The sequence below is a fragment of the Entelurus aequoreus genome, linkage group LG14 (assembly GCF_033978785.1).
Source record: "Entelurus aequoreus isolate RoL-2023_Sb linkage group LG14, RoL_Eaeq_v1.1, whole genome shotgun sequence".
Classification (NCBI taxonomy): Eukaryota; Metazoa; Chordata; class Actinopteri; order Syngnathiformes; family Syngnathidae; genus Entelurus; species Entelurus aequoreus.
Window position 1 is genome coordinate 20033798 of NC_084744.1, and position 17531 is coordinate 20051328.

Below are 17531 nucleotides of genomic sequence, written 5' to 3' on the forward strand. Positions count from 1 at the left end.
GAAGTTAAACCCAATACTAAAAAAAAAAAAGTCACATTTTTTCCAGGAACAATCCCTCGGAATGATCCCAAAATAATGTGCGGGAGTAAAAAAAAATTATGTGGAGAGTTTTTAGATAAAATCAGGGGATGTGAATCTTTTTGAAATGAATGTTCTGGTGTAGTACTTCGAATTAAAATGGTAATCAAGTGTCTTAGCATTGTCGGGGCTCATCTTTTACGTCATTATATTCTTCCAAAGTTGCCAACTCCCTGAAAACTAGACAAGATGGCATCGTCTTCGCCCCTATCAGCGCGGTGAATTTGTATTTGTCTGATTTTAATACTATTTGACTCAAACCTGAATGTATTTAGATGACCCTCGCCCCGTCCTTGTTTGTGAATGACTGAGCATTTCATGGAAGCTGCTTTTATACCCAATCATGGCACCCACCTTATCCCAATTAGCCTGTTCACCTGTGGGATGTTCCAAATAAGTGTTTGATGAGCATTCCTCAAATTTCTCTCTTTTTTGCCACTAGTGCCAGCTTTTTTTAAACATGTTGCAGGCCTCAAATTCCAATATTTGCAAAAAATAAGTTTACCCATTTGAACGTTAAGTATCTTGTCTTTGCAGTCTATTCAATTGAATATAGGTTGAAAAGGATTTCCAAATCATTGTATTTTGTTTTTATTTACGCTAAATATATATATATATATATATATATATATATATATATATATATATATATATATATATATATATATATATATATATATATATATATATATATATATATATATATGAGGTTTATGTGGTTTTGTCCGTTATACAGTGCTCAATACCGGGGAAGAGCGGAATATACGTTGGGTCAGGAAAAAAAACAGGTTATATCATCCCTACAAGCCTGTTTCGCAGGTTTCCCTGCTCGTCAGGGGATTTTATAAAATCCCCTGACGTTCAGGGAAACCTGCGAAACAGGTTTTTTCCTGACCCAACGTATAAATATATATATATATATATATATATATATATATATATATATATATATATATATATATATATATATATATATATATATGTATATATAAATTATATATTAATTTATACATCATATATGTATATAATATCTTAATATAATATGTATATATATTTATAGGTTATATGTATGTTTTGTGTATATATATATATATATATATATATATATATATATATATATATATATATATATATATATATATATATATATACTGTATATAGATATTGTTACTTTACATGCAGTCAGCTTTCAATCCCCGGTCTAATTTTTTTAGCCCAATGCCCCTGAGTTTGAAAGTTCGGACAACCCTGTTTTAGAGGAATACATTAGGATAAACATTTTTCAATAATACATTTTTTAGTGCAAAATAACAAAATTAACATAAAATACTGTAAATAACTGTTTTGTAGCTTTTTCCAATCGCTTTTATTCTCCTGACACAACCCTGTACCCTCTGTAATAAAAGGCAGGAGTATGTATCCTTACAGAGTTCCCTCGCCACGTATCAGGTCACTTATTGTGGTCTAAGCGCATCTCCAATTAAAAATTTGTATTTGTATTATTATTATTTTGTATACAAATAACATCTATTTGAGCACCGACTTACTTTGTAACTGCAAGGACTATCTTGCTGCTTACAGTTGCAAAGAGGAGGACATAGTTGTAGTGAATCTTACATCTCTCGTTTTAATTTGATTGCCATTAATGGGGTGATGATTCGATTCAGAATCAATGTTGATGCAAATCCATTCCTTGCAATGTTATTTGGTGTAAAAATTTAAAATACAATTTTTCAAAACAAGTTATAGGTTACAAAAGTTAATTTTGGCTGCTGACGTATGAAAAATGTTTAAAAAAAAATCGGTTCTTAAACATTTTGAATTGATTCAAGATTGTTATGAATAAGGATCGTAATTCGGATTTGATCGCTCTTTCCGGCACCCCAAAGGAGTTGGTTGTGTAAATGTGTAGCAAAATAGAAACTTGACTATCTATCTGTATGTCAGTAATGACACATAACACACACAATAACAGAAGAAATTAAAACAATTATAAAGATGGTTTGACGAAAACAGACCATCTTTGAATCTTAGTAAAACTAAAATAATGCCATTCGGTAACAGTAGATAGGAAATCAAACACGAATAGACAGAGTAGATATTGAAAAGGTAAAAGAAAATTAATTTTTGGGAGTAATGGATAATGAAATGAACTGGAAATCTCATGTAAAAAATATACATCATAAAGTTGCAAGAAACACTTCAATAATGAATAAAGCAAAATATGTTCTGGACCAAAAATCGCTCTAGTGTTACCATATCTGAGTTCTTGTGTAGAAGTATGGGCAAACAACTACAAATGTGGGCTTCATTCACTAACCATGTTACAAAAAAGATCAATTATAATAATATACATAATATATATATATATATAATATAATATAATTTCCAAACATTTTGGGGATTTCGGGAAAAGCGGAAAGTTTTTTGAAAACTAGTGGCCTAGTGGTTAGAGTGTCCGCCCTGAGATCGGTAGGTTGTGAGTTCAAACCCCGGCCGAGTCATACCAAAGACTATAAAAATGGGACCCACTACCTCCTGCTTGGCACTCAGCATCAAGGGTTGGAATTGGGGGTTAAATCACCAAAAATGATTCCCGGGCGCGGCACCGCTGCTGCCCACTGCTCCCCTCACCTCCCAGGGAGTGAACAAGGGGATGGGTCAAAAGCAGAGGACAAATTTCGCCACGCCTAGTGTGTGTGTGACAATCATTGGTACTTTAACTTTAACTTTAACTTTTTAACTTTAAAATGGTGTAAAAAAAACTTGAATGGTTGAATGAGGTGAAATGGTTGGGGTTGGAATTTTTCAAATCGGTCGAGAAATGTTGAAGTAGTAACACGTTGAATTGAGAATATTACGGAATTCCTGGAATTTTGGGAAAACCGGGAATTTTTCCAGTTTAAAAAACAACTTCGTTTTTTTGTCCTGATTAAGAGGACTGAATTGACGATAGAAAGGTTAAAATGCGTTGAAAAATGTGAAGGAGTAGTCGCCAGAAAAAAGGGTGGAAATAGGGCTTTGGAAAACCAGAAATTCTGAAAAATCCTGGAATTTTTTTAAATTTCAAAGAAAAGGTAGTTTGAATTTCCAGGATGGTGGAATGTGTTGAAGGTGGAATGGTTTATATCGGTTGAAAAATGTGGAAATGGTGGACGTTTGAAGAATGGCCAATTCATTTTGAATGAGAAAAATGTCCCGGAAAACCTGGAATTCTGGGAAATCTGGGATTTTGGGGAATTTCTCGAAGGAAAGCCCGCAATTCCCGGATAGACTGAACAGTGAAGTTGGAACGGTTTGAATCGGGTGAAAAATGTGGAAGGTAGAGCGCGCCAAAATCTGGAGAAGAAGAGGAAATTGAATAAATAGATGAATTTTGGTGTAGAAAACCTTGTGTGAATGCTTTGGAGCATTCACACAATTACAATAATCATGTTGAATTGAGAATCGGTCTTGAATCGAAATGAAATGTCACCCCAAGAATTGGAATCAAATCGAATCACGAGGTGCACTTCCACCGATGATCATATCCTGGTTTCAAATGAATACAATAGTGTCAAATAATGACGTTTAAAAGATATATTGGAGTCGGTTTGTATCGATTGCAGCACAATGGCATTATCATTGAACTATTGTGACATACTGCATGGTAGTGAGTCGCTCTGTACCTGTGTGGCTGTGTTGAGCAGTGAGGCAGCCTCTACTCGGCCTGTCTGCTGGACCATCTGATAGAAAAGCCCGTCCTCGTTCTGGAGCAGCACGTAAGGCTCATCATACTCTTGGACTTTGCCTGCGTCCAGAACCTGCAATCATACAAGACAAATTAAGATCTAGCCCAGTGTTTTGTAAAACCTTTTTTGAGCCAAGGCACATTTTTTTCATTGAAAAAATCCAAAGGCACACCACCAGCAGAAAACATTAAAAATTAAACTCAGCAGCCGACAGTAAAAAGTTGTTCTCGCAAATGTTGGATATGAATTCAAACCATAACCAACCATGAATCACCATAGCTCTTGTCTCAAAGTATGTGTACTGTCATGACCTGTCTTATTTTGAGTTTTTTGGTGTTTTCCTGTGTGTAGTATTTTAGTTATTGTCTTGCGCTCCTATTTTGGTGGCTTTTCCTGTTTTGCTGGTATTTTCCTGTAGCAGTTTCATGTCTTCCTTGAGTGCTATTCCCCACACCTGCTTTGTTTTAGGAATCAAGAATATTGAAGTTGTTGCTATCCTTCTTGGGGACATTGTCGATTGTCATGTCATGTTCGGATGTACTTTGTGGACGCCGTCTGCTCCGCACGCTGTAAGTCTTTGCTGTCGTCCAGCATTCCGTTTTTGTTTACTTTGTAGCCGGTTCAGTTTTAGTTTCATTCTGCATAGCCTTCCCTAATCTTCAATGCCTTTTCTTAGCGGCACTCGCCTTCTGTTTATTTTTGGTTTAATGATAATGGGTTATACTTGTATAGCGCTTTTCTACCTTCAAGGTACTCAAAGCGCTTTGACAGTATTTCCACATTCACCCATTCACACACACATTCACACACTGATGGCGGGAGCTGCCATGCAAGGCGCTAACCAGCAGCCATCAGGAGCAAGGGTGAAGTGTCTTGCTCAAGGACACAACGGACGTGACTAGGATGGTAGTTTAAGCATTAGATACCTTTTGACCTGCACGCTGCCACCCGCTGTCATCTGCATATTGTGATCACGACAAAGCAATTAGCTACCTGTTGCCACCTACTGATATGGAAGAGTATTACACGGTTACTCTGCCCAGCTCTAGACAGTACAGACACTCAACAACGGCACATTATTTGCGGACTTTAATTTCTGGTTTGCAAAAAATATTTTTAACCCAAATGGGTGAAATGACATAATCTCCCACGGCACACCAGACTGTATCTCACGGCATGGTTGAAAAACACTGATCTAGCCAACCTGTGCCGGTTTGTAGTGAACAATTAGCATCTCTGCCTGTTAGCTGTGTGATGGTTGACAAAGCCATGGATTTATTTTGGCGACTTATCTTTAGCAGCAACAATCAAAACACTCTTGAAAATGAGTAGCTATGGCCTTACTGTACACCTACTCAGTGGCCTAGTGGTTAGAGTGTCCGCCCTGAGATCGGTAGGTTGTGAGTTCAAACCCCGGCCGAGTCATACCGAAGACTATAAAAATGGGACCCATTACCTCCCTGCTTGGCACTCAGCATCAAGAGTTGGAATTGGGCGTTAAATCACCAAAAATGATACCCGGGCGCGGCACCGCTGCTGCTCACTGCTCCCCTCACCTCCCAGGGGGTGAACAAGGGGATGGGACACATTTCACCACACCTAGTTTGTGTGTGACAATCATTGGTATTTTAACTTTACCTTTTTAACATATAGTGCCTATTCAAGCAGTGTGCAGAAGACTCCAATTATCTCAGCACACATTTTACAAGCTTAGCTTTACAAGCTCCTTGCTATTATAAACAGAACACTAAAAAAAGTACTGTCTCTCCCTAAACTGGGACCTGATTTAAATCTCCTAAGGCTTCATGCCAATATGGGGGGCATTTAACACAAGTGTAGGTGTGAATCAGTCCCAGCTGCTTGTGTTTTGGCTTTTTCTGCACAGGAGCCACGCCAGGTCACGCCCGACCCTTCATAGACTCTTGACAAATGCTGCCACAAACGGTGCTAATTGGCACCTCTGCAGGCAGTAGCAGGAAAGGGCCAAAGATCAAGTGGCACAAGAGAGTCGATTCAATGAGAGGAAACTGTGATCAAAAGGCGGTCCTGCTGTTGCAAAAATGTGGCAATTGAATTCAAACTCTAGGCTGCAGGTCGCCTGAATCTCATTTAGGGTATTCTTTGTCATAATTCTGAAAATTGCACATTCAGGTACTATACAAGAAGATGTGTGATGGCCTTTCAAAAACAAACAATTGAAAGTTGCTGCTTCGCAACCTACCAGTATTTTGTCACAGTCAATGATGGTGTTGAGCCTGTGAGCGATGGTGAGCACGGTACACTCTTGAAACCTGTCCCGGATCGTCTGCTGGATCAGGCTGTCGGTTCTAAAGTTGCACAGAACACAACACTTGAGAACAAAACACTCTTCCTAAAGTGCTTCGGGCGGGGATTGTACGCGGCATACTACAATGGCTCATCAGGTATGTGAGGTGGTAGACGCCACAGGAAAAACAACCTGCCATACTTTCAAATGAAGTTAGGGTTAATTGTGTTATTGTATCAGGCAGGAGCATAAGTTCACAGCGACACAACAAGAGTTGCAGTTTTGTTTGGATAACGTTCCATTTGTGTTACTCTAAGTTCACCACATGAGTTTTTATAACGTTTTGACATGTTTTATCATTGATTACTATCTTTAAAAATGCCTAATGGTGTATACCGTGGTTGTTTTTCTTTGCATTTCTAGTTACAGTCACGATCAAAAGTTTACATACACTTGTAAAGAACATAATATCATGACTGTCTTGAGTTTCCAATACTTTCTACAACTCTATTTTTTTTGTGATAGAGTGATTGGAGCACATACTGGTTGGTCACATAAAACATTCATGAAGTTTGGTTCTTTTATGAATTTATTATGGGTCTACTGAAAATGTGACCAATTCTGCTGCGTCAAAAGTATACATACAGCAATGTTAATATTTGGTTACATGTCCCTTGGCAAGTTTCACTGCAATAAGACGCTTTTGGTAGCCATCCTCAAGATTCTGACACGCTTCTGGTTGAATTTTGGACCACTCCTCTTGACAAAATTGGTGCAGTTCAGCTAATTTTTTTTTTTTTTTTACATGGACTTGTTTCTTCAGCATTATCGTTTACAATCATTATGAAAGACTTTACTGATGTCGTGAATAAAAGTCCGCTTCGGGAGGTCCTCTGTTCCGCCCATAAACCTAATAAATAACCATCCAAAAAGTGCCAACAATACTCCATTTACATTGTGATATTAACCAACTATTAGTGTTATTGTTATTATAATCACTAACGCAGACCAACTATTTATAGCGGCGCCGTGATCACAAGCTTGCGTGCCTATGTTGACATGATCAACTGATGAGCTGCGTCATCGTTTCCTTGCTCGTCAAACTTTATTATAGATCATAAATCATGCCTCTCGCCTGGATAGTAGAAAGACAAGGATGTAATCCGACAAGTTGGTACAGAAGAAATGTTGTACATTCTTGGGTAGCAGATTATATTTGGCTTTGTACGTAATTCTAGCTATTTGCAAACGCACCAAATTATTGAATTTCAGTATTTTTGATTCAATAAATAAAGGGTTTGTATGTTCTCTATATCCAACATTATGTACTTCTGACTGATCTTTTTTTGTAACACGGTTAACCAAGTTATTTGATTTTCTAAATGTAATACATATTCATAATGACCTCTTTCAAGCTTACACAATCATTGATGGCATGTCCCCAAGACTAAACTACTTGATCTCCCCGGTACTTTATGTTGGCATGGGTCTAATTGCTTCACTCATGGTGCTGCTGTACATTTAAAACACTGCATTTGGCCCGCGGTCCATTGGCACATTTTCGCTTTGGCCCTTGGAGGCCAACAATTTGAGCACCATTGATATGTCTAGCCAGTCTTGTTTAATTAATCCTTCAATCTAGGTTGCATCCCCTCTAATCGAGGTCAGTAGTTGACAATACTCCTCTAACCTTGGGTCCACATTGGCCGTGGCCTCGTCGATGACAAGGATGCGGTTTTTCCGCAGGATGGCCCTGGCCAGGCATAGCAGCTGCCTCTGGCCCATGCTGAAGTTCAAGCCTGACTCTGCCAGCATCGTATCCAACTTATTGGGCAGGTCCTCCACCACGGCCTTCATCTGCACCTGCAGAGAGGGGAGTGCAGAGCCCCAACCCTTCATTACTTCAGCATAAAGGTCTCCTGTGGAGATGTCTTTAAAGAACCATCCAAACACACCCATTAACCGCCTGGCACAATGCAAGGCCAGGTCCACTGATGACCTTGGCCAATGCTCTCTTGTGGCCAGCCCTCTAGCTTTAATCCAGGCCACCAAACCCATTCAGAGGCAGGACCAGGAGCTGAAGCCCTTCACTGTGGGGGGAGCCTTCATCCTGATTGGCCTGACTGCCCAAACACATCTCCCCCAGCACTTTCAATGGTTCCCAGTTACAAGCTGCACATTGAGCTGGGCCCCATGGCCCTAATGGGATTTCCCCCCCATGACTTGTGGCGAGCAGGGAGGCTGAATGGCAGCATTGTACAGGGGGACAGAGGGATCCCCCCCTGGGCCGGCAAGGGGGAATCATTCAGAGCCAGGCTGGAGTACCTCTTGGAGTGCATTCCACAGGTCCTCATCTGTGTGCTGCCTGAAAGGGTCCAGATTCTTCCTCATGGTGCCCGTGAAGAGAACTGGGTCCTATGGATAGATGAATATAGAAAGAGAAGGCCGTGGCCAGTAAAGATAATGACAAGGGCTAAGATGTATAAAAGGGTTAAGACAGGCTTTATGGAGCGCATCTAGGAAATGTGCAGGGGATGTTCACAAAGGACTTGATACACTCAGAGTCCCATTCAAAACGTTGGCCAACTTTACTTCCCTGAGTTGATCTTTTATTTTAGGACAGGCCTCATACAAAGGTTGATAATGGACTACAATAGATTTTGTACAGTCGCTAAATTAGTAAAGATTAGTGACAATCATCTCTAAATTTACAACAGTCAATTGTATCTTTGACAGGGTAGTTCAAACAGGTAAAGTCACCCTTGAATGACTGCTAATATTACAAGGTGACAGCTGCTGTAAAAGTACACCACAACCAGTGTCTAAAATAGCCTGCATCGTCACAGCTAAGTTCAGACAATGATTTTGCATTATTAACAAGCTAACAGAGTATATCACACCCCAAACCAGTAGTGGGCAGTGTTTGAGACAAACACCATTACAAAGATCAAGTAAATGTGGTCTGAATGTCCTGTGTTATTAAACTGCTTTTTTGCTGTGGACATTTATTTTTTGGTCTGTTCCTTTTGTCAGTTACATACTTCGGAGGTGGAGGTTGTTCTAGAGCAGTGGTCCCGAACCACCGGTCCGGGGACCGTCACCGGTCCGGGGACCGTCACCGGTCCGTAACGCATTTGCTACCGGGCCGCACAGAGATATTAAATCATTTATAACCGATCGCATTTTCTCCTACTTAACTTTCGCCAGTCCCACCAGACACACCAAAAAGCTTGTTCATAGATGTATTATAAAACTCTTAATGGCAGCTCCCGCCATCAGTGTGTGAATGTGTGTGTGTGAATGGGTGAATGTGGAAATACTGTCAAAGCGCTTTGAGTACCTTGAAGGTAGAAAAGCGCTATACAAGTATAACCCATTTATCATTTAATAGAAAGTCGCCATTTGCTATATTTGTTACATCTTTGTTACATGGGACGATGCAAATTAATAAACATATAAAATGTAAAAGTGCCAAATCGCAGCCAAAAGCTAGGTTACATCTAGCTAGGTTGATGACCTAAGATCAGGGCAGATCAGGAACAAAGTGACTATAGTAGTTAAAGTGCATAAGGCAGATGGAGAAGTGCTACATATAATAATAATTGTGCTGAAGGAAAAAAATCCACATCTCCTTTGGGGACGGCGTGGCGAAGTTGGGAGAGTGGCCGTGCCAGCAATCTGAGGGTCACTGGTTCAATCCCCACCTTCTACCATCCTAGTCACGTCCGTTGTGTCCTTGGGCAAGACACTTCACCCTTGCTCCTGATGGGTCCTGGTTAGCGCCTTGCATGGCAGCTCCCGCCATCAGTGTGTGAATGTGTGTGTGAATGGGTGAATGTGGAAATACTGTCAAAGCGCTTTGGGCTCCTTAAAAAGGGGTAGAAAAGCGCTATACAAGTACAACCATTTACCATTTACCATTTGGTCTAGTAAGTTAAAGTGCTGGTGTTATTGCACATAGTCCTATTACATAAGTAGTTCGCAATAACGGATGTAGTTACGCATGAAAATTTGGACCAAAAAGCTAACATTAGTGTATCTACGTATGAAATATTGCACAATATATGCACAATACTGTATATGCACTGTAGTCTCAGGCAGGAGACTACGGTCCATCCAGACTCACACCTTCCGCCACCTGAACAGTTTTTTCCCCTCCGCCATCAGGCACATGAACAATAACAAGATCTGATAGCTCAGTTACAGCTCATGTTATTCTATTCTGTGTTATATGTGTTTTATGTTGCACGATTGCGGCAAATACAATTCCTACTTTGTGAACCCGTTCTCAAACAATGGCAATAAAAACTCTTCTGATTCTTCTGATTCTGAAAATATGAATACATAACTTTTAGAATGGAAATAGATATCCACATAAATCTATTGGAATTAATGTCAAGTATTTCTAGCTTTCTTATACATCCATGCTCTTGTCCTTGAATGCGATGTATCACCTAAAACCCATCAGATACTAAAGCCGAAACAAAGCCTACTACTAGCAAAAATGAGTAAAAAAATAAAGTCTATGGAGAGCTTTTTTGCAAAGGGAAAAGGTCAGGGCCTATCACTAATTGAATGTTATGGTGAGTTTTTTCATGTATTCATTTGTCATGCACTTATTTGCTATATCTATCTGCTAAACGTGGAAGGCCGGTCCGTGAAAACAATGCCTAGATTAAACCGGTCCCTGGTGCAAAAAAAGGTTGGGGATCCCTGTTCTCGAGGACATTCCGCCCACATCTACATGATTCTTACAATAGTGTTTGACTCAAATCACTGCCACCTACTGGTATGTAGAAGCACCCAAAGTTGTGCAATGAGTAAGAACATAAATCTCAACAAACTTAACTTTAAGCAAGAAGGCTCACCATCCCCCCCAGTCTGTTCTTATGAAAATAACACTTTCAGAACTTTATACCTGCTACTTGCCCCTTAGATGTTCCACTGCTTTATTTCCAACAAGCTTTTTTTCTCCCATCACTGACAGCAAAAATAGCAGTGTGCCATTAAGCCAGCTGAAGTCCCAATTCAAACTAGTTTTGTGACATACTTTTTAATAGAGGATTCAACGTTCCGGCGGATGAAATAATGCTTTCAAGCACAACTTTCCATTCACTGATTATATGCTTCACCAGTGCTAAGCCTTCTGTTTGCTACAGTTATTTTCTTATGACAAAGTCATTCCTGGGAATTCAATAAAATAATTTTCCATTGCCATATATCACCTATTATATGAATATCACACTCTGCACTAATGTTGTCCCGATACCAATATTTTGGTACAGGTACCAAATTATTTCGATACTTTTCTAAATAAAGGGCACTACAAAAAATTGCATTATTGGCTTATTTTAACAATAAATCTTACGGTACATTGAACATATGTTTCTTATTGCAAGTTTGTCCTTAAATAAAATAGTGAACATACAAGAAAACTTGTCTTTTAGTAGTAAGTAAGCAAACAAAGGCTCCTAATTTACTCTGCTGACATATGCAGTAACATATTGTGTCATTTCTCATTACATTATTTTGTCAAAATTATTAAGGACAAGTCGTAGAAAAGTAATTATTAATCTACTTGTTCATTTATTGTTAATATCTGCTGACTTTCTCTTTTAACATGTTCTATCTACACTTCTGTTAAAATGTAATCATCACTTATACGTCTGTTGTTTGATACTTTACATTAGTTTTGGATAACACAAATTTGGGTATCAATCCGATACCAAGTAGTTACAGGATCATACATTGGTTGTATTCAAAGTCCTCACGTGTCCAGGGACGTATTTATAGATAGATAGATAGATAGATAGATAGATAGATAGATAGATAGATAGATAGATAGATAGATAGATAGATAGATAGATAGATAGATAGATAGATAGATAGATAGATAGATAGATAGATAGTACTTTATTGATTCCTTCAGGAGAGTTCCCTCAGGAAAATTAAAAGTTATAAAAGTTATTAAAAATTATAAACAAAATATTAAAAAAAATTTAAACGAACAATGTTGTGATGCCAAAAAATATCGACGTAATCATAGTAGTATCGACTAGATACGCACCTGTACTTGGTATCATTACAGTGGATGTCAGGTGTAGATCCACCAATGGCGTTTGTTTACATTTTGACGCCGATGAGCTACGGTGTGTAGTGAAGCATGTTTAGCTATTCCTCGTCCTGCAGGGATGATACTTGTAAGAAACGTACTTTATTTGTCGCCATGGAGGCGAGGATTAGTGATTTAGGAGTAGCTAAACACTGCCGAATGGGGCTGGACTTTAGCCGCTAGCTAGCTAGCCATGTCTTAAAGCACCTCTTCTTGAGAGCGTTTCAGTGTTATTCACCTTTTTAAGCCAAAATGCGTCCGTTCTCCCTTTTCTGTCTACACACTGTGTCTGCTTGTAAGTACTCCGTGTGTGTGCGCTACCGAACATGCTTCTCTGCTCGTAAAACCAGCAATGACACAACGTTTTCAGAGGCGGTATAGTACCGAATATGATTCATTAGTATCGCGGTACTATACTAATACCGGTATACCGTACAACCCTACTCTGCACTGAAGGTAAGGAAACTTCAAAATGTGAAAGGCTGACTGTTAATCATGTTATATTTGACATATAGACAGTAAAATTTTCAAATGCAAACATCCGCTCTTGTGTGTAAATAAAAGTACATAAAACGCGCGCCGTCATAGTTTTTCATTTCCCCAGCAAGAGCGAGCAAACAAAGTCACATCACATCTATCTCTAAGTAGTCGGCGTGAGGAAGTAAAACTTTCTCTCAAGAGACGATGATGCCAGAAAAATATCAAACCCACGGCAACGCATAAATGAAACTGTTTTGGGGCAATTTTGGCTGCGATCGGGGGGGCTAAGTGACGGCGTACAAGGGGAACTCTGACTGCAAGTATGGGGAGACTTCTTCTAAGCAGCTTTCCTATGTTTGGGGGGTAGAGGGCTAATCCCCTGTCAGGGATGGGAAGATGCTCTCTTCGCAGTGCGGGCCGTGGGAGTCTCTTCCTCCCCCTCCCTCCATACACTCTGCTGACACTCACCCGCGGGCTGGCATCTTCCTAATGCCGTATCTGTTTCAACAAGCGGAAATAAAGTTAAACTGTCTCAGGGCGTCCGTTTGCCTCACTTTGAGAAATCCGCTGAGTGACAAGTGTAATTATCTGCACTTGTTTTTAATGCAAGGTGAATAACTCAGCCAAAGTGAGAGGGTGACGTTTTGGGGTATTATATGGTTTGAATATAACAACCCAACAATATGTCATAATTTGACCTGAGAGGAACAGTTTGAAAAGGATTTGAATGGTGTGTTCACTTGTCAAAAAATATGAGTCTTCTTTTCGGTGGGGCTCTAATTCACCTCCCGATACAGGGACCGATATTACCAAGGTGTTCAGTGTGCGGAACTACAGCTTGAGAAAAATAATGGTTTTAATTCTCCTAAACCTATGGGGTGCCAAATGTAAAAGTTGAGTCACACTTTTCTAGCAGATTTATTTCTCAGATTTAACTCACTTTTCTTAGATTTAGCTAATTTTCATCACATTTAAGTTTAAATGAAATGTTGACTCTTAATATTATATCTAAATGTTAAATCTAAACATATATGTTAAATCCAGATGTAGACTTTGATTTAACATTTAGGTTTAGTTTTAACAATTATGTTAGGATTCAACATTTAGGTTAAGACAAGAGATGTCCGATAATATCGGACTGCCGATATTATCGGCGATAAATGCTTTGAAATGTAATATCGGAAATTATCGGTATCGGTTTCAAAAAGTAAAATATATAACTTTTTAAAACGCCGCTGTGTACACGGACGAAGGGAGAAGTACAGAGCGCCAATAAACCTTAAAGGCACTGCCTTTGCGTGCCGGCCCAGTCACATAATATCTACGGCTTTTCACACACACAAGTGAATGCAAAGCATACTTGGTCAACAGCCATACAGGTCACACTGAGGGTGACCGTATAAACAACTTTAACACTGTTACAAATATGCGCCACACTGTAAACCCACACCAAACAAGAATGACAAACACATTTCGGGAGAACATCCGCACCGTAACACAACAGAACAAATACCCAGAACCCCTTGCAGCACTAATCATGGTAAACATTTTGAACTTAATGAAAATGAGATAATCTTATTCATCTCACTATGTGAATTACAACTTACTTGACTATTAATTTATGTATTATTCTTTAGAATTGTATTATTTGTGGAGTAAATTGTGTACAAATTAAGAACAGGAAGTGAATAAATGTGTTAGTAATTTCTATGAAATGGAAAAGGGGTAGGATTAAAAAAGCTCTGCTTCTTCCATGTTGAAAAGAAAAACTGGAAATTGTGATGTGTCATGTTGTAACTGTATGCATGTTTGAAAGAAACTTAAACCGTAAACAAATCCTTGGAGAAGCATCTACGGAAGACTGGAGTGCACAAAAAACTACAGAGCTTAGAGCCCAGTACGAAAGATGTACTGTACAAGAGTCACAACATTCATATCAGGCCCAATTCTTCCATCCATGGATTCTGGCTGCTCGGCATTCTCCCCCTCGACTTAAGTCTGTCACTGCGTCTTCATCCAAGATGTGCACTCTGGGTGGAGCAACACTTCAATATGGCCATTCCTTATCAAAACTGGCCTTCTGCATTATTTTCCTATCGACTTAAGTAGTTTTGTTCTTACGCGCCTCTGAGGCTGGAGTAAGTCCAGCGCACCGAGAAGAGTAAACATTATATCGCACTTGTGTTATCCCGATACCAATATTTTGGTACCGGTACTTTAGGGCACCACAAAAAATGGCATTATTGGCTTTATTTGAACAAAAAATCTTAGTGTATATTAAACATGTTTCTTATTGCAAGTTTGTCCTTAAATAAAATAGTGAACATACAAGACAACTTGTCTTTTGTTAGTAAGTAAGCAAACGAAAGCTCCTAATTTAGCTGCTGACATATGCAGTAACATATTGTGTCATTTTATTGGTTTGACAAAATTATCAAGAACAAGTGGTAGAAAATGAATTATTAATCTACTTGTTCATTTACTGTTAATATCTGCTTACTTTCTCTTTTAACATGTTCTATCTACACTTCTGTTAAAATGTAATAATCACTTATTCTTCTGTTGTTTGGATGCTTTACATTAGTTTTGGATACCACAAATTTGGGTATCAATCCGATACCAAGTCGTTACAGGATCATACATTGGTCATATTCAAAGTCCTCATGTGTCCAGGGACATATTTCCTGAGTTTATGAACATAATATACATTTTAAAAAAACGAAAGAAGATGTTGTGATGTCAAAAAATATTGTATCCTGTACTTGGTATTATTAGTGGATGTCAGGTGTAGATCCACCAATAGTGTTTGTTTACATGTTGATGCCGGTGAGCTACGGTGTGTAGTGAAGCATGTTTAGCTATTCCTCGTTCTGCAGGGATGATACTTGTAAGAAACTTATTTGTCGCCATGGAGGCGATGATTAGTGATTTAGAAGTAGCTAAAACACTGCCGACTGGGGCTGGACTTTAGCTGCTAGTTAGCTAGCCATGTCTTAAAGCATCTCTTCCTGAGGGCGTTTCAGTGAACTTCACCTTTATCGTTAGTTTTTAAGCCAAAATGCGCCCGTTCTCCCTTTTCTGTCTACACACTGTGTCTGCTTGTAAGTACTCTGTGATTGTGCGCTGCCGAACATGCTCGTCTGCTCGTAAACCTGCAAGACACGACGTGACGACAATGGGGGCGCGGGGAGGTGGCGTACTGGTACTTTTCAGAGGCGGTATAGTACCGAATATGATTCATTACTATCGCGGTACTATACTAATACCGGTATACCGTAAAACCCTATTTCGCACTTGACGTTTGGTTGCAATGAACACCGCACGCAATAAAAAAAAAATGTTTTTAAACTTCCAGGAAACTATTAAATCTATTCTAATTGCTTCAACTGAGACAACTGCAAACATAAATGAGATGAGAATAAAAAGACCATAATACAATCAAAATGCAAATTGTTGACCGCGCGTGTATCTGCATTGGTTGGACATCCTGGTACTGATGGACTTTCAGTGCAGTGCAAGTACGTGACTATTTAATACAAAATACAGATATAATGTAACGTCTTATCTATTTTTGAAAGTTAATATCAAACTGTCAGCTGTCACGCTCCCCCGAGCATGCACACATAAACACACAAACAGATGTTTAAGGCCATCCTGACGCGTCACAGCTTCACAAACATTTGTACTAAACATAACTCTTAACATCCCAAATCCCATCAGGGCGGTTATAATAATAAGTGAAGTAAATGGATTTCAATGACATTCACAAGTGTTAGTAAAGAGACTTTTTGCCGGACACTACATTTTAGGGCTGTGAATCTTTGGGCACCACACGATTTGATTTGATTAGATTCTTGGGGCTAACAGCACGATTCAGAATGGATTCTCGATTCAAAATCAATACTTTTTTTAGAGATGTCCGATAATGGCTTTTTTGCCGATATTCGATATTCCGATATTGTCCAACACTTAATTACCGATTCCGATATCAACCGATACCGATATATACAGTCGTGGAATTAACACATTATTATGCCTAATTTTGTTGTGATGCCCCGCTGGATGCATTAAACAATGTAACAAGGTTTTCCAAAATAAATGATGTGGGGGGGTAGGGGGTTGCGGGGGGTGTATATTGTAGTGTCCCGGAAGAGTTAGTGCTGCAAGGGGTTCTGGGTATTTGTTCTGTTGTGTTTATGTTGTGTTACGGTGCGAATGTTCTCCTGAAATGTGTTTGTCATTCTTGTTTGGTGTGGGTTCACAGTGTGGCGCATATTTGTAACAGTGTTAAAGTTGTTTATACGGCTACCCTCAGTGTGACCTGTATGGCTGTTGACCAAGTATGCCTTGCAATCACTTGTGTGTGTGAAAAGCCGTAGATATTATGTGATTGGACCGGCACGCAAAGGCAGTGCCTTTAAGGTTTATTGGGCAACACTAATGTGGCCCTAGTGTGTGAATGTGAGTGTGAATGTTGTCTGTCTATCTGTGTTGGCCCTGCGATGAGGTAGCGACTTGTCCAGGGTGTACCCCGCCTTCCGCCCGATTGTAGCTGAGATAGGCTCCAGCGCCCCCCGCGACCCCAAGGGAATAAGCGGTAGAAAATGGATGGATGGATGGGCACTCTGTACTTCTTCCTACATCCGTGTACCACTACGTACAGCGGCGTTTTAAAAAGTCATAAATTGTACTTTTTGAAACCGATACCGATAATTTCCGAACCGATACCGATAATTTCCGATATTACATTTTAAAGCATTTATCGGTCATCTCTACTTTTTTTAATAACAGGGGTGTACGGTATACCGGTCTTAGTATAGTACCATGATACTAATGAATCATATGCGGTACTATACCGCCTCTG

The 17531-nt window shown here is 39.3% G+C and overlaps 1 protein-coding gene across 1 annotated transcript in view; it reads right to left on the minus strand.

Annotated features, from left to right (window-relative positions):
- The window catches only part of LOC133664494 (ATP-binding cassette sub-family C member 4-like), a 112182-nt gene that overhangs the window by 12206 nt on the left and 82445 nt on the right, over window positions 1–17531 (minus strand). The window contains exons 27-30 of the mRNA XM_062069161.1: window positions 8401–8490; window positions 7766–7938; window positions 6031–6136; window positions 3747–3881 (exon numbers count right to left, since the gene is read on the minus strand). Of these exons, the coding sequence (XP_061925145.1) occupies window positions 3747–3881; window positions 6031–6136; window positions 7766–7938; window positions 8401–8490 (504 nt within the window). The remainder of the gene's footprint in view (window positions 1–3746; window positions 3882–6030; window positions 6137–7765; window positions 7939–8400; window positions 8491–17531) is intronic.